This window comes from Episyrphus balteatus, chromosome 3 (genome assembly GCF_945859705.1).
Source record: "Episyrphus balteatus chromosome 3, idEpiBalt1.1, whole genome shotgun sequence".
Lineage (NCBI taxonomy): Eukaryota > Metazoa > Arthropoda > Insecta > Diptera > Syrphidae > Episyrphus > Episyrphus balteatus.
Genome location: NC_079136.1, coordinates 74,614,324 through 74,632,581, shown reverse-complemented (window position 1 = coordinate 74,632,581; position 18,258 = coordinate 74,614,324). Strand labels below are relative to the sequence as shown.

At 31.4% G+C, this 18,258-nt stretch overlaps 1 protein-coding gene across 1 annotated transcript; it reads right to left on the bottom strand.

Annotated features, from left to right (window-relative positions):
- Positions 1-6,282: 6,282 nt before the first annotated feature.
- On the bottom strand, positions 6,283-17,547 carry LOC129916889 (SH3 domain-containing kinase-binding protein 1). The gene is made up of 5 exons (XM_055997087.1): positions 17,231-17,547; positions 12,763-12,964; positions 12,407-12,518; positions 11,883-12,348; positions 6,283-10,743 (listed from the first exon to the last, which is right to left on the bottom strand). The coding sequence occupies exons 1-5, from the start codon at positions 17,259-17,261 to the stop codon at positions 9,398-9,400; spliced, it is 2,157 nt and encodes a 718-aa protein (XP_055853062.1). The 5' UTR covers positions 17,262-17,547; the 3' UTR covers positions 6,283-9,397.
- Positions 17,548-18,258: the final 711 nt, after the last annotated feature.

Below are 18,258 nucleotides of genomic sequence, written 5' to 3'. Positions count from 1 at the left end.
TTTCACTGTATTTCGTTTGCGGAAGGTTATCCCAGGCTTAACCACTATTTATTTTCGTTAATTGGGATAAAGTGTAAAAAGGACAATTTTACACTGAAAAAGAACAAATTTTGATTTTTAAGAGGTTGGTAATTTGAAAAAAAAGTTTTTTGTCATTCGTGTACTAAAAAAGAAATTACCTTACATACCATTTTATATTTAATGTTACTTTTGAAGAAAGTATGGGTTGATTAAACTAAGCATTTAGTTTTTCTAGGCGCTGATATGACAAACCAAAAAAATATTTGTATTTTGTAGTCTTTAAGGTGAAATAAAAGAAATCGACTTAAGCTTCTTAACAGGAATTTTATATGGACTACATTCAATCAAGTAAGAATTGGAAGTTAAATAAATTACATTTGAGGCGCAGTGCCAACACAAGTGGATTTATGTACTTTTTCCAAATTATAAACTAAAAAAGGTCACTGTGGTGTATACGTACTATTTTTTTTTTTTTCTAAAAAAGGAACCAAAGTGATAAATCCACGATTTTTACTCAAAACAAAAAATTTTTTTTGTGGTTTTTGGGGTGAATATAAAATAGAGCTTCTATAATTTTTAAACTAAAGTGTTAGATAGCGAAAATAAAAGTTGTACTATCCTGGGCTAACATTGGGCAAACAAACCACGACTTTAAACTATTTTCACAGAAAAAAACAATTAATTTTTTAGGTTTCTGAAATTAAAAAAAGTTTTTTTTTTATCTTTTGAAAAAAATGGTGGGATTTTTGAGGTGTAAAAAATTAAATTCGTTATAATTTTAGAACTGAGGGTGGGTTTGAAAAAAAAATGAACTTCTGGTAGGTACTTCTTTTTTTCTAATTTGCATTTGTTTATTTTGTGTTATGTTATGTTTAAATTTGTTTAAGTGAAAAAATATGCTTGAAGCTTAATTTTTTTGTTGAATAGGTGTGTTTTTTTCCTCACTCCAATGAAGTGATTTGAAACTTAAATGAGAAAAAAAAGGTTTGGTTGGAGTTGGTAGTTTACTCATGAGTAGAAATCTAGTAACAACAACACTACACATTCCTATCTCCTCAAGCAGAAGATCATGTAGTACTAGATTTACTAATCATATACTCATGAGTAAGCTACCACCTCCAATGGAACGCGGCTCAACCGTATGTGAGTGCTAGATCACAACCGCGGTATAAAGATTTAATCGTATTTTAAAATAAGAAAATAATTTCTTTTAAAAAACCATAACAAAAAATAAATTACCTCTGTCTCTAAAGGGAATATCTCAAAAACGTGATGCGATCGAACTCCTTCAAGTGCTATCATGTTCCATTTGTAGCCGGATTTCCCTTTCAAAACCGTAAGTTTCTTTTTTTCAGTGACGAATAAAGTGGTTCTATACTCCTTCCTCCTTAGCACAGCAAACTGATCACTCTTATACCTCGATTCTCCCCCAAAGTCACAACATGTGTGAGTCACAAAAAGCATTTATCCTTGTTTAAGTTGTGGAGAGTTGTGACCTGCTATGGGCTTTTCCCGTATATAACCCAACACTTCCATTTTGATGATATCGCACGTATTAAGGCCCAACTATAATAGGCATGAGCGCGCATGGGCTTATGTCAAAATGGCATGAGTGAGTTGCCGAACATACACAATTCTTATTACATAGCCATAAAGGCCCAACTATAAAGCCTAGTACGCTGCTGATGCGAAACGAAAAATTTTCAAGTCTGTAAAGTCGACAACGAAAATGCTAACGAAAAAATATCATCGAGTATTCTGTCAAAGACAAAATAAAAAAATTCAAAATTTGTTTAAAAGAAAAATCAACAGAAAACAATTTTTCAAGCAAGAAATAAATGAATTAAAAGTGAAAAAACACCGTCAACACTGCTATTGGAGTGAAGAAAAATGCACAGGACAATAAAAAGTAAGTGACAAATGAGTTAAAACTCTCCAATTTTTCGCTAGAGCTGCGTAGTGAAAAACGAAAAGCAAAACGAAATTTTCCGTTCAGGATTTCAGGATTTCGTTTTCGCTTCAGCAGCGTACTAGGCTTCATAGTCGGAAGAGTGCGTACGTTGACGTTCGAAAATTCCTAAATACATGCAAATCAGATGTCACAGCCACAATAGCGGATTGCTAGGTTTCGTTCAGTTATGTTTTCGGACGTAAACTCACTTTCCTTTCTCAATAGGCGTATACGCGCTTTGTTAATTTTCGTTAAGCATATGCCGTGCGCTCTGAACCGCACAGCATGAGTAAATTTCTCAAAATAAAATGAAAACAACATGGATGCAAGAGGGAAGGAAGAATTAATTGAATTTTCATTTAATAAAAATGTTGTAAAAGAATTGTGGATTAAATAAAAACAGTTTTAAAATATTTTTGTGTAATTTAAAGTGTTTTTTTTTTTACAAAAATTATGGAAAACACAAATATAAAAAATTGTGACAGAAAGCTATTTCTACTACTCATGTTTTCAGAAACAGGACGAAGCAGTTGGTTCGATTTTGACATAACCCTATGCGAGCTCATGCTTATTATAGTTGGGCCTTTATAAATTGAATGTGAGCACCACCTTACAGATTAAAGACAGTCATCCTTGAATGTTTTATCTATGGTAAGCGAAAAACCAACACACAACTTCAACATAATTACCGATGAAAAAAACTGAAAAAAAAATCTTCGAAAAATAATTTCGTATTGGTAAGCCCGCAAAATTTAATTCAATCTCTACCTAAATAATTTATTTTAATCATCATTTTCTTGATTTCAGAAAACTTATTAAAAGAAGCCGACGGATTTCGTTATTCGTGAATATGACCGGTGAAATATATATATACGTAAAAGAATAGGTACTTTTATAGAACAAGTTTCAGTGGTTTTGCTACAGTTAAAAAAATATTGGCGAATATCAGAATTCAGAAATACTTCCAGTAGTGCTTCGCTTATGTAAAATGGAGGCGAAAATCATTTCATTCTGCATGCTACAAAGAGATAGCTGCTTCACGTATTCTTATGTATAAGATGTACCTATATTATTGAATTATCTAAGAAATACATAATGAATTTTAATAAAACAACAAATCGATTATTTTCTCAAAATTTTTATGTTGAAACTTTTTATTAATTCTGCCCATTCCAACTGTGAAACTCATCTTTGGCAAATAATATCAATTTTTATTGACGTTATGTGTCAAAATTATCTGATGCTTCTGACAGGTAAAAACCAGAGATACCCAATTATATCTCTGGTAAAAACTCTCCGGACAAATTTCCGCACCGACGCGACCTTTGTATATAAAATCTATATATATTTTATATACAAAGGACGCGACGGATACCTTACTCAGTGCTGCCATTTCGAAATTTAAAAATCATGATAAAAAAACATGATTTCAGTTCAAAAAACATGATTTATAAAAAAAAGCAAAATTTGAAAGAAAATGAACAACCACATCGTGACTAGGGGGGAATAAAACAAACTATTTCGAGTGCATTTTAGAAAATAGTATAAAGTATCAGAGGTATAACTAAACAGGGTACTTTTTGCAAAAATTCTTAAAGTGAAAATTATCAAACTCATTTTATGATGGAGAATTCTTAGATCTTGGCTTCAAACGTTTATAGTTTTTTTTTTCGGGAAAAATTTCCCTTTAAAGGAAAAAATAATTATTTGCTTTTGTAATCTACCCACTTTTTTTTCAAAAGGTGGCCATTGTAATTATAACTTAAATTACAAAAATGGCGGGAATAAAACTTGAAAACATAAATCAGGTTATAATTTGTACTCATTTAAAGTTAATTTCATATATACATACTTCATGTAGGTATTAAATGACTTATTGGGCCCTATTGTGAATCTCGAGGGGAATTTTGTTTCCCTCGGAATATTTTTTTCCCTCGGAATTTTTTGTGCAATCCTGAATCTCCCTCGGAATTTATTTCCAGGGAGCAAAAAATCCTAAGAAATGATGTCTAAATTCCCCTGGAAAATTGATTGCCGATACCAAAAAATTCCGAGGGAATCTTTTTATGATCATTTTCGCTCCCATATTTAAAACATGGGAAACATTTCGAGGGAAATTTTTATTCATGATAACCCCCATTAAAAATAACAGTTCATCTAGTGAAAAAGATTGTTGGTTTACAAAAAGATTATAAAGATTTTTCTCTTGGATTAAAAAAAAAACATGATTTTGGGCACGAAAACATTAAAACATGATTTTAGTTCAAAAAACATGAAAATCATGCTAAATCATGATTTCTGGCAGCCCTGACCTTGCTAGGGCCGATGATTTTGTTAATTTATTGGTGCAGGTAAGTCTTTTAGCCTGTTTCGACTAGCATAGTAAATCTAAGCAAAAAGGTTTAGGTCGAACTAATTCTCACATAAATTAATTATGACGCAAAATGTATTTTAGGCCTTCCTTATCAATATACCCAAAATCTTGCGTACTGTACCTAGGGACAAAGGGTTTTTGGCCATAATGAAAAAAGTGACCAAAATCCAAAATTATTAAAATAAATTTTAAGAAACGCAAAAACTGCATATAGTACAGGAAAGATAGACTTTTTCGTGAAACGAAATATAGGACGGCTGAATTTTTCAAATCTGAAAGAGGGGTATTAGAAAAGCTTAAGTCCTGGTTTTCGGGACTCCACCCCCCTGGCGAAATCCGCCATTTTGGAAAACCCGAATCGCTCTATATCTCCAAAACTATTTGTCCTAGAGAAATGGTTATCAGACCAAAGTTCTTGGAAATTTAATTATCTTTTTCTTTGTTATACATTATTTTTCTGAGCGGGCAATAGTTTTGAGGTTATGTTGTTTTAATTTATTTTTTTTCGGTTTTTTTTTAAGTTTTTATCATTCCCGCTAATAGTAACATAATTTTTTAAACAGTTAAAGTTATAGACCATCAAATTACCAATAATTTGGTATATTTTTGAAAGTCATGCGATGTATGAGTCGAAAGTTATTGATCTGAATACTATAGACTAAGTACAGGAAAGTTAGTAAATAAAACAGGCATTTTGTGAAACGAAATATAGGAAGGCTGATTTTTTCAAATCTGAAATAAAGGTATTAGAAAAGCTTAAGTCCTGGTTCTCGGGACGCCAACCCCTTGGAGAAATCCGCCATTTTGAAAAACGCGAATTGGTCTATATCTAATAAACTATTGGCTTGAGCGAATAAGTTACATAACTAAAGTTGTAGGTAATATAAATATCTTTTCTTGTGCATTCACTGTTTTTCAGCGAGGACAACACTTTTGAGGTTATGTTGTTTTATTTTTTATTTTTCGTTTTTTTTTTTTGGCCGCACTCAAAATGTCTGCCATGGGTGTTTTTGTTATCAGGGAGTCCACCGCTACAGGATGCGACTAATTTCAAGTGGTTACCCTAAATGAATCAATTTTCAGAAAAACTGCATTTTCAAAACCGTCTGCCGAGGGTTTGACCGCACTCAAAATGTCTGCCATGGGTATTTTTGTTATCAGGGAGTCCACCGCTACAGGATGCGATTAATTTTAGGTGGTTACCCCAAAGTCTAAAAACGCCAAAAAAACGCATTTTCGGGACAGTCTGCCGGGGGTTTGGCCGCACTTAAAATGTCTGCCATTGGTATATTTGTTATCAGTGCACGCTACCTCTGACATTCATATGAATCGGTTACCTCTCACGCAAGAAATCTGCTCCCGGCTCTCGGTCTATAGATTTTCCATTTTAAAATAACTAAAAAGTATTACTTATGAAACTGATATAATGACTTAGAATTAATTTTGCAACTAATTCACTTACTTTTGGTTACATATTAGCTGCGTTCCTTTGGAAATATTTATCTACTTTTTAGTACTTAAAGCTGCTTTGAACTACTTTTTCAGTATAGCAAAGTAGATCAAAGTAGTTTTAAGTACTAAAAAGTAGATAAATATTTCCAAAGGAACGCAGCTATTATCTTACTAAACCTCATTTTTAGTGTGAAAAACAATCCCCCAAATATTTTTCTTCTTAAGAAATAAAAAACAATATCCTTTAAAAACGAATAAAATAAAATTGTCCTTATAATTATTTCGCCGAGTGTATAACTTGAGTATTTTAAAAATTTGGTATTTTTTTTTTATTATATCACACTTTTTTACGGCCCTTGAGTTCCACTTTCGATTTTAACAACGGCAACTTGTTTCCACACAAGAACGTTTTGGCCCATAACCTTAACCTTTTGGAAATTATAAGAAAAGCATTTATTTCAATACAAATAAAATAAGTCCAAACTTGATTGAGCAAAATTAATAGAATTTATTTTTTTTAAAGAAAATTATTTTGACAAACAAAATAAAATATATTAAAAGCTACTATACAATTACCTATAAATATGAAAGTATATTATATAGAACAGTTTCGTAATTGGTTTTATATTTTAACAAAAAATAATTTCGTTTTTATTTTAAGAACTACCAAAATTACGTTTACCAAATAAAACTGATATTTTTTTTAAATAAAAAGTAGTCATTTCACATTCTGAGTAAAAAAATTCAATTCAAAAGATTGTGGTGTACATAATATGACTAAGACTGACTGTAAATAGATGTTCAATTTAATTGAGACACAACTAATAAGGTTGTTGAGTTAAATAGAGGAGGTAGTTTTGGATAGCTATAATAATTTTATAATAATTAGAATACATGATTTATTATTTTAAAGCTTAAAGCATTCAAGTTCCAAAAATATAAGAAAATTGTTATCATGATGTACTTACAAATTGCATTTGTTTGATTTTGAAAATACATTATAGCCACTTAGATAGAAGGTCCCCGAGTTCATTAATGTAAATTTACCGCATCACAACCGAAATAAAATTGAATTATGAAATTTGAATAATTTATAGAACGAACTTTTTTAAACTCGCGCATGCAATGTTGAAAGTAAAAAGTGAGAAAAACAGATAGTCTTTGGTAGAAAAAAAAAAGATAATCTAACTATTGTGGCCGAATTTACGTTCATGAAATCGGGTGTGTAAATATAGTAGTAAGTAACATAAAATGAAAATGTAAAAGTTTTTTTTATTAATAATTTAAGATGGCTGGGAACATTAAAGTTATATTTGTATGTATATTTAGGGTAAAATCGAGAGATATGGCACACAGCTTTGTTTTTGACAATATACACAACTTAGAAAAAGAAATTTTAAACAAAACCAAAACTAGTTTATGCACTATTTGAATTATTGTAATACTCATATTAAAGTGGTGAAAAGTACGAGCATTTGCTTTAAGAACAATCTTTAAATCAAGAATAAAAATCCACTACCAAAGAATAAATCTAGAATCAAAACCGAAAAAGGAATATGTGTAAAATATGAAAATTTGCGAAGTCGGCTTTCACACTGATTATAGTGTGGTAAAATGTGAAAGAACAAATATTTAAATTGAAAACTGTGATATGAAAGTTTTTCTTATGTTTCATAGAGTTTATGTATCTTAGAAAATCACCTTTATATCAAAGTTCCGAATGTAAAGTTCCGCTACGAATACGAGGCAGATTACATGGGTCAAACCCTTAACAATCCTAGCATGAATTCGATTCCAAAGATTTAACTGTTATGTCTATCTTTGAATTGAAAACTATTCGTACAAAATCTCTCAAACTTTCTATGCATTCGGGGCTAGTGATATCATTTTTCACAAACTCCGAATTTTATAGAAAATAATTTAAGAGCACTTCCAAAGTGCCAAAGAGGATAATGCTACTCAAACTACACTACTAGCCAAGAGAGAATACCTCACGGTCAAGCAAGAGATTTAGCCAAAGCCAAAGATGGCATTAGGAATGGAAATACCCCATCTTTAAAGTCACCATACCACAAAGGCAAGAGGTGAGGAAATATCTTTGGGCTGGAAACACAACCTACAGTTTAATGGACTTCACTTTAAGACCAGCCTGCTGTTGTAGACAGCAAACAGCAGAAAGAGCAGCAAAAATTAGCACTTATAAGGGTATTGCTCTGGTTGCAGCTTGATTCATAGCATTCCAATTACGGCATTCCTTCGAAGAATTAAGGATAAGGAGGACCAGAAATCCTTGCTCTTTATTCAAGCTCAAAATAAAGGAAAGTCATTAAGAGCAAGGCGGAATGTGATTTGCTTGTGGTCAAAATTGACACAACCACTCTTTAAGTTCGGGATAATCTCCGTTATTGGTCCCAAAAAAACAAATAACGCAAGATGAAGATGCAAAAAAATATCATCAAGGTAACGATCCAACCGCCTTTAACCACAAAAACCAACCACTAACCCAACACAACCAAACGAACCATATCAAGCTCATGTCAGATAGCCGAACTCAAAATAATAAACTCCTATGCCATTAGCTCCAAACTTGTATAGAAGCTAAACGAAATTGGCGAGGCAAACTACTCTACGGCTTTCTAGACATGTTGAAGTTCAGAGAAAGAAAGTAGCAGACTATTTAGCGAAAGTAGGCGTCACAGCGCAGCAGGGCGCCTGTATCCAACTGAGCAGAAACAACCTGAGAATAAAAACAGAGATCTTCACAAATCACTACAAATTGAGAAAGAACCCCAAACATCTTGTCCTGGCAGACAGTGCAACGAAAACGATGCACTAACTCACTCAGACACCTGGCCCAGCACCAGATAGTCGGGAAAATCTACTTCCCATATCCATTCATATAACCCCAAAATTTAGGTTGTCGTTTGACAATTTTATTCCCTTCTTAAATGGCGACTTTTAATTAAATGGAATGTGAAAAAATTGAGCCTTAGAAAAGAAGTCTCTTGAGGTTAAAGTTAAATGAACATTTGTAAATCACATCAACATTGTACTGAAACAGTTTTCCCATACAAAAATTACCCCCTACTTTTCATATGTTTTCTTTGAGATAATGCATTAAATAAGTTTCGGCTTTTTATTTAAGATCGACTTTCGACCGTTACATTTATTCGTTAATTTTTGAATGCCTTAACGCTTAAGTACTTCAATACAGCCAAATTATTAGATGTTGACTCTGTTTTGTTTCACAAGATGGCAATTATTTTCGGGAGTTTTGATATCTAAAAATTGGAATCCTTGAGAATATTAACAATATGTTTTTAAATGTGCAACTTCTAAACTAGTTTAGTTTTGATATTAACCAATTTTTATGAATAATATGCTCGCAATATTGAAATAAAAATAAAACAAAACTAGAACCAAAATATATTTTTTTGTGTTCGTAGGAGAGTCCTACAAACATTATAAGAACTTGTCTGGCATTAATTTTATCAGTCGAGATTTAAAGCATATGTAAATGAATATAAATAGGATTTATAAGTGGGAAATATTGAATGTTTTGCCATATCACTCTGGTGCCATAATAACTCGACCTTACCCTACACTTGTGTTACACATTGTGCATATTTATCTAATTGATTTTTAAGTAACTCTACCCGATTTGATTCGTTATGTAACATTTTTTTAAGATCTTCAATAAGATCTTGTTGCATCTGAACAGTCGCTTCTAGCTTTTGAAGACGTTGTGATAACTTAATAATGGTTGTTCCTTCTACATTAGCTGAATCTACTATTTCAGTGGGTTCTTCTGTTGTTTTCACACGCTTAACATTAGTTTTGGAATGCAGACTTTTTGGTGGATTTGTTTCGTTAAAGTCATCCAACTTATCCTTTAATAATACCTTATCTATGTTAATTTCCGATATTGATTTGCTCATCTCAACTTCACTTTCAATTTTTTTCTCCTTTGACGAAGACGAAGATTGATCAAATGAAGTATATGATGATTTCGTTTCAATTTTTTCTCCTCTAGACAAAGACACTTCGCTGTCTACATTTATTATTTTCGTACTTACATTGGTAATAACTGAGACGCTAGGTTTTTCATCTTCAGTTTTAATCCCGTTGTTTATATTTACAAGTGTTGTTCGGGGTTCAATGTAAGGTATTGATCTCATTTTTATTTGACTTGCTTTTAATTCATCCATCCATGGAACTTTCTGCGCTCCATAATGTTTAACTTGTTCTTTATCGTTGTTTATTAATACAGTTTCTGATTCATGGAATACTTCATCGCTTTCGATATTTAAATTAGAATTTTTATAAATACTTTTCGTCATTAAGCTAGTTGATACTGAAGGAGGTCTTCGTTTTGGAGCTTTTACACGCCCGGCTCTCATATCTAAAAGAATTGACGCACGTTGTACTTTATCAAACTCACTGTCATCAAGTAGATTCTCATCAAGACTTTCTATTCTTTCATTGTTGGTTCTCGTTTCATTATAAACGTTATTACTTTGTAGTATATTGCCATCGCTCACATCTTGATATGACGTTGACTGTTGTTCCAGGCTTTTTACTTTTTGTCTTAAGCCGGAAAACACGCTGCCAGTGACATTTGTTAAAGTCTTTTTACCAGGAATAAGTGGCTTTTTAGTGGGAAGAGGGGGTGGTACTTTTTTGTCATCAACTTTTGAAATAGTTGTTTTTGAATCTTGGAATGTGGATTGCGTTGTGAGTTCAATGTTTATGTTTTCTAATGACATTTTTTGGGCAGCCTTATGTCTAGATTGAGTTTCTTTCTTATTTGAAACTGCTTCATCTTTTCGTTCAAATCCTTTAGCAGGGGGAATTATGGAAGAAACGATAGAGCTGTTACCCTTTTTAGTTGTTTCTTTAGCAATTGATTTGGAATGTGGTATTGAAACGTCCTTTTCCAGTGGCACTGAAAAAAAAATCAAATAGGTTTAACAATTATTTCAATTAATAAATCGATAAGGGAAAAGAAAAGATCATAGCCAGACGAGGCAATAGCTCGAATTATATGTAGTAAGAGGCAAATAAAAGGAAGGGCGGAAGTTCACTAGTTTCAAAGATCTAAAGCTGATTCTGCTCGGCAAAAATCCATGATCGAAACCTTCAAGTTGTTGACGGACGGACAATGACTACCACAATCTATGTCTTGTACTACGATGTGAAGGTGAGGTTAGCCAAGGTAAGGCTGGATATCCGGTTTTTCTAATTTCAGTGGCGGTGTTATGTTTTATAAACCGTACCGAAGAATGCAAGACTGGGGGACAAACTAGTCGCTAACGAGCTCTTCGGATGACCAAAATGACGAGGCACATAAGTAAATAAAGCCCATAAAGGGGTTAAGGAAGTTACAATAAACAACTCTGCATCCACCTATAATCCCCGAAACACTACCAGTGGTATGACGAAGAATAGGTCTGCCTCGAATACCTATCCCATGGCGTAGATGTATTTCTGATTAAAAAGTCCTAATCGACCAAGGGAAAGTCTTCAAATAAGCATCGCCAAACAAAAGCTGCGAGGGAGAGAAATCGTGAAGAACTCGACAAGCCAAAGTGGGCACATAAAATAACGAAGAAAGAAAAAGACCAACCAATGCTGAACATCGAAGTGCGAAAAGTTCTTTGAGAGTGAAAATCCCCAACCGAAGAAAGCTAGAGTGTTTTATTGCAAATCAAAAACAGATTCGATCCACACAAAATCAGAATATTAAGGATCTATAAGTCTTTTATTCTTTCTGCTTAAAACTTTGGAAAGAATGTTAAATATTCATCAAATACAGAAAATAGAACCCTAAATGATCTTTAAGGCACAACATGCCCGCACAAAGGTAAAGTCGTTGGAAACTGCTTTCTATTCTCGCATTTAGACATAGAGGGTGCGTTTAGTAATGCCAGAAATTCAGAAATCATGAATGCTCTAGAAAATCTAAATATAGAGGACTCCCTTAAGAACGTGATAAATATCAATTCTGAAATATTTTCAAAATCGTATATTCATATTAAAAATAAAACTGGTTCATTATTCTAATTAAAAATTAATATAACTTACCGTCAAGAGGCAATAGTTTTACGAAATTATCCGGAAAAACACCAATTTTCTTATTGACTTCACCTTTCCACCAACCTTTATCGGGTAGATCCTTATCAACTATTGTTATAATTTGTCCAATAACCAGCTCAAGTTCATCATCATTCTGTGGACTATAAGGAAATTCTACACGGCAATACTCTTTATTAGGTCTAGGTGGCAAATCGGGTGCACTATAATCATCCGAAGATTTATTTAGTACTGTATCTTTTATTGAATTACTAATAGAAATCTCTTCTGAACAAGTTTCATTCTTGTTGATGTCACTTGAGCCTTTTATTGGTTTACTTTTTTTCACTTTTTCGTCTTCATTGAAATTTGGTGGTTGGGTTGAGAACATTGGCGAATTTGGTATTGTAACAACAAAATTTGATGGAAAAAGTCCAACTTTATTATTTAATTTGCCCCTCCACCAACCTTCTTCAACCTATTAAATTATATAATCATTACCAAAATCAAGATTTTATTAATTTTGTTGTACTTACCTCTGTCAAGAAGTCAATAATGTCCCCAACCGCTAAGCATAACTCGTCTTCGTTAACCCGTGTATAACTATAAATGGCTTTACATCGTTGGCGGGCGGGATGTGATTGTTCCCTTTAAAATAAAAGCAAATCTTACATTTATAATTGAAAGCAAGAAAAATAAAAAAATAGGAACAAATATTTAAAATTATATAATTAAATAATAATAATGTTTAGCTAAAAATTGTTAAGAGGTTTCTTAAAATCGTTAACTTTAGCTAAATTCCAGCTAAAATTAAAGATTTTAAGAAACTCTAGAGAATAGAAAGCAAAATACAGATCGAATTTAATACAATTAAAATAAACGATTTAATTACCTTGGAACAACCATAACATTTTCAACATCTTCAATAACTCGTACAAAATTATCAGGAAACATGCCTCGTTTTCCTGTTGAAGCAACCGTCCCTTCCCACCAACCACCAGATTTTTTGATTATGTCTTGTATTATTTGGCCTTTTAGAAGATCGATTTCATCATTTTCTTTTGCCACGTAATCATACTCTGCAATAGCGGATACTAGAAAAATAGAAAAAAAAAAATAAGTAATAAAATTATTATCAATTTATGAAGCTTTTTTTTATTTTGTGGCACACACACTAAGAATTACAATAAATAATAGTAATAGCGATCAGAATTATTTTTCCAAGCAATCATTCATGCGATTTCAAGGACAAATACCCCACAAATCGATTGTTTTGCTAAGAAAATTTGTATTTTAACAATTATTTATTGTAAAATATGTTTCAGAAATAGTCAAAGATTAAATTTCAGTTGATTTTTCATGTGCGTTTTAAAAATTGAGTCAAAAACAACTTTCCGAAAATCTTCAAATTTCGCAATATTAGAAAAAAAAACTATGAACCATAATTGTAAAAAAATACATAAGCTTCCAATATTCTTTAACCCAAATTAATTTTGGATTTTGAGCACCCTCGAAATATGATTATTGTGTGGAATACCAGCAGATATTATATTATGTAATGTAATTTATTATTTTGTTTAATAATAAATGTTTATTTTTGTATTAAAGGTAGCACATACTTGTGAAGCAAGTCGTGAATCCATGCAAATTTGTATTTTTCGTTCACCCGTGAACGTCTTTGTGAACCTTCGCACAGTGTGGCCAATCACGAATCTAGCTGGACAAAATTAATAACTCGAGTTAAATCGACTTTTTTTCTAAAAAGTTTTAAACAAATGAATGTGAATAGATAAAATTCTATAAAAAAGAAAGATTTTTTAAAAAGAAATCTATAATTTCTGCAAAAAGTGGGTCAAAATAGTGATGAAGAAAATGCATTTTTGAATTTATGTTTCTGTAAACATATTCTATGATTGGATATAGATACTTAATTATTTAAAAAAACGCTTGAAAAATCTCAATAAATAAAAACCCTATTGCTATTCACGAAAAAAGAGAGGCAGAATAATTAGTTTTTATTAAGAAATAGAACTTTTACACACGTTTTTGACAGGTGACATATATGATTTATTTTCTCAATATCATGCTTTAAATTAAAATTTTAGCAATGATTTTAATTATATATGTTTCCCAATCATAAAAAATGGCATCACCTTTAAAAATATCTGCAGATAATTTAAAAAAGTAGCTCCTTTTCGTGCGATGCAAACTTGAAACTTAAGGGTCTATTAAAAACAGCTGTGTTTATATTACCTTCGATGTTTTTCAAGCTAATAATTCTCTAAATTTCTTCGTGACCCTATTTCTGGCCTTTTACACTTGCTTGCTTTTTGCATTTAACTTGTTTTAGGTGTTCCGATAGAAAAGCATCATTCATCAATGATAATGCCTCATTAGTTGAAAATTCCAGTGGTTTAGTGGTTCCAGAGGATCAGAACATAATCTTTTATACATTTTGATCCTTCACTCAAAGAAAATTTCGTTAAATCCTTTACGGTTTTATTGGAATATGCTTTTTCAATTTTGCGGAGAGCGATTCTACTGATTTAAACTATTTCTAATGGATAGATGCACTTTTAACCTTCCGTTTGTTATACTTTTCCCGTTTTTTTAATTTTTAAAAATTCTTTTGTTCTTTGTTTCACTATCTACTGTTTTTGTTTATTTAGTTACCACATAATATTGGTCAAGCAAAATGAAATTCAGTTTAAAGAGCGGTCCAAAGTGTCTTCCACCTTTTTTGTTTTTTTTTTTCGCTTAACTTGAAGAACAAAACTTTTATATTTAATTTTTTTAATTTGTATTTATTGTCAAAAATGTTCCAAAGATGATACCTGCTCATTGAAAGAACAAAAAAACTGTCTTTTCGATCTTATTTGGCAGTTTTGACACATTTTTCGAAAATTTGTTTTTTTTGAAAATCTTGACTTCATTTTGAAAAGTGAAAAAAGTTGTATGGCGGTCGAGAAAACGCGAGACATGTAAATAGCTAATCTCAATGACAACACTCCACAATACATTAATTAATTAATTTCAGACCGGAAAAATGCGGAAAAATTAACTTTACCTCTAATTGAAAAACAAAGATATTTTTTTTTTGCACTTCCTAGCCTCCTTACAGAATTTTTTTTTTTTTTAATAGTTGCAATAATAATTAATAAATAAAAATTATAATAATTTACCCTCAAATGTAGATTAACAATTAAAAAAAACAATTAAAACAAAAAAACTACCACAGCGTTTTTAATCGTCAACCAAACTCAAGCGAAAAATAGAATACTTTGTATTATCTCCATCCAACTGTTGACAAGAACCAACTTTCAAGCTTAGCTTACGCTAATCCGAGATGAAAACCAAAATACCAAACATGAATTACAGTTACCCATTGTATTGAGAAGCTCAACTCATGATTTAAAATCATGTGGCTAAACTTTTTTTTTTCTATTTTGTCCAGTCAGATTGGCGAATTACCACACTGTGCTTCGTGTAGAAAAAAGTGGAGAGTTTTGTTTCACGACAAGTGAAGTAGTTCACGTGCAAAATGTACGGAAATCTCTTTCACACAGGTGAAGCTATTAAAATTTTGAATTTTTTTATGGCTGGCGATACACGTTTTTAAATGGCTATAAAATCCATTTTCTTCGATAAATAAAGCAAAACTACTTTCAAATACAGAATTAATGAATTAAGAAAATATTATTTTCACAGACATGTTTTATTTTGATGGGATGAATCAAAAATTGTATCACCAGTGATAAAAGTTACAGAACCTGGGCATTGGTCACAAATGCCAAGAAAAACTGATGAGAACTGATCGGGGAAGTAAAGGTCTGTAGAGTTAGAGACCAACCACTTAAACTTATATAAAATAAATAAAATGCACGACTGGATGCACGAACTTGCTCTTAGGGTTCAAGTTGCTTGTTTTTTAGGACTTTTTATATAGAAATTAAATAAATGTAATAATTGTAAGTATATAAAACATAAAAATCGTTTTTCAAAATATTTAAACAACATCTGAAATCTAATTGCCCTCCAAAACAATTTCAAATGCAATTTGTTTAATTAAGATGCATTCTAAGAAATAAAAATTTCAAAATCGTTTGAGTCGTTTTTTAAAAAACAAATTTTTTGTAAATGATTTTTTTGGAAAAAAAAGTTTTAAAATAAAATTGATGTGCAATTTTGTAGAAATCATTAATTAAAATCTAGTTTCGGAGTAAATCAGATTAAAAAAAAAAAACGGTTCTATGGCAGGTACCGTTAATAATGATTTTTTTTTTCATTAGAAGATAGACCTTGTTTTAAAACTTGCATTTGAATTTTTGTAAGAAAATCGTTGGAGCCATTTTCTAGCAAATTTAACTCTTCTAAAATTGATATGTATATGACAGGTACCCTTATTTTGGGTCCCAAAAAATTAATTCCAAAAACCCCTCTGGAGAGTTGCCAAAAAACCCTACATACCAAGTTTGATTTTAATCGGTCCATCCGTTTAGGCTGTAGCTGCCTTTACAGACAGACAGACTAAAAAACTGACAGACGGACTTCCGGGACCCACATTTTTGGCATTCTTTATCATCGTAATGTCATGGAAAAATGTTATCTCAACTTTTTTTTTGTACGAATGCATAACTTGATATATTCTACCTATATCGCAAGTAAAAAGGCTCAAACCGAGAACAACCTAAACAATAAGAAAGTGCACATCCCTCAAGCAGGCCGAACAGTGATATCTAAGAAACAAAGAAAAATTTTGGAATTCCTTATCGTCTGATAATTATAGTCAAAGATTAATTTATTTGGTACATATGGTGGTAAGACCAACCCTAATGTAGTTTTTAATTTCGTCTCCACCAAATTAACTAATCTTTGACTCGCCAGAATATGGTCTTTTTTTGTTAAGAAATACTAATCTCTTCCAAATAATAAACCAAATCGATACATCTCTTTGACATAAAATAATAAGGTTACAGTCTTATGTCAGTCTCTTTTCTAATATAGGAAGGTTTCTGACTCATATTGCATTGATAAAATATGTAGCGACAAGTTAATCAATCAAAGTCCTGCTGATTTGCCATAATTGGAAAGGTATTATCTAAAAACCTCGTCTTGTTTTACAATTCGGCTAGAGGTAAATAAGTAAATTTTACCTCCATCTTACATTCAAAACAATCTAAATAAATAAAAAGAAGAAACCCTCGGCAACCCCTGTCTTACAATAGAGCTAAAGGTAAATAAGTTTTAGGTCTTCCATTCCAAACAAAAGAAGAAAAAAAAAATTATTAAACAAATAAATTAACTTAACTGTTCACAAGTTATATTTATGTTTACTTATAAATAAATAATATATTATTTACCCTTTTGCCTAGAATCTTGGTCAGCTTCCATGTTAAAAAAAAAAACTTGATTTCTTTATTTGAAAGTGATTCACCCACAGAACAGAAGAACACACTCGGATCTAATCTCTGTCCACTGATTAATACAACAGCTATTATTTAATATGTTTTTAGGAATATTTCCTGCTTCATATTTCTTAAAATTACTATCAAATTCAATTATATATTGAACTTTAGAAAGAAACATGTAAATAAAAAAATAATAAATTGAATTGAAACTTCAAAAACCAATCACAATTTTATTGTATTTGACGAATCTACTGACACAACACACACCCAATATTTCTTAGATAAATTATTATCGGAATTCAAAGTTCATAGATAAATAAATATCAGGATTCATAAGTATGCTTTTACACGTAGATTTACAACGCAAGACTTTTTTCCAATTTCTCTATGATATTTTTAACCAAGTTAAAACAGATTACAAGACTGATACATTTTTATAATAGCTGCGTTCCTTTGGAAATATTTATCTACTTTTTAGTACTTAAAGCTGCTTTGAACTACTTTTTCAGTATAGCAAAGTAGATCAAAGTAGTTTTAAGTACTAAAAAGTAGATAAATATTTCCAAAGGAACGCAGCTAATATAGATTTTATTGGATTTTTATAAGCATAACTGGATAGTGTATTAAAAAAAAATTAACTCCATTTTTAGAACGATATAACAGTTTCTGTGGCTATATTTTGTATAACAGTTCAATAGTTTATAACAGAATTTCATGGGTCGCCACTTTCGACCCATTTGTAAAGCTTTATCGAGTTGAAATGAATGTGGTTTTTAAGGATTGTTCATATTAAGCAAAAAAGAGAATTGGTTTTGGGTGTCTTCCTATTAAACAATGTCCTGTTAGAACACCTGTGGTGGAGCTAATATGCCATAGATTTAAATTCAACAAACACTGCTCGATTCAAGTCTTGTTGCAACCCATAGAATCCGTTGCGTCCGTTCCGTCGAAGTTTTCAACTGACAGCTTGATAAAATACA

Coding starts and splice junctions, on each gene's coding strand:
- LOC129916889 (XM_055997087.1), bottom strand. CDS start 17,261: ATGGAAGCTGACCAAGATTCTAGGCAAAAGG. Junction 12,965..17,230: donor CCAAGATTCTAGGCAAAAGG/GTAAATAATATA, acceptor CTATTTTTCTAG/TATCCGCTATTGCAGAGTAT. Junction 12,519..12,762: donor AATGTTATGGTTGTTCCAAG/GTAATTAAATCG, acceptor TTTATTTTAAAG/GGAACAATCACATCCCGCCC.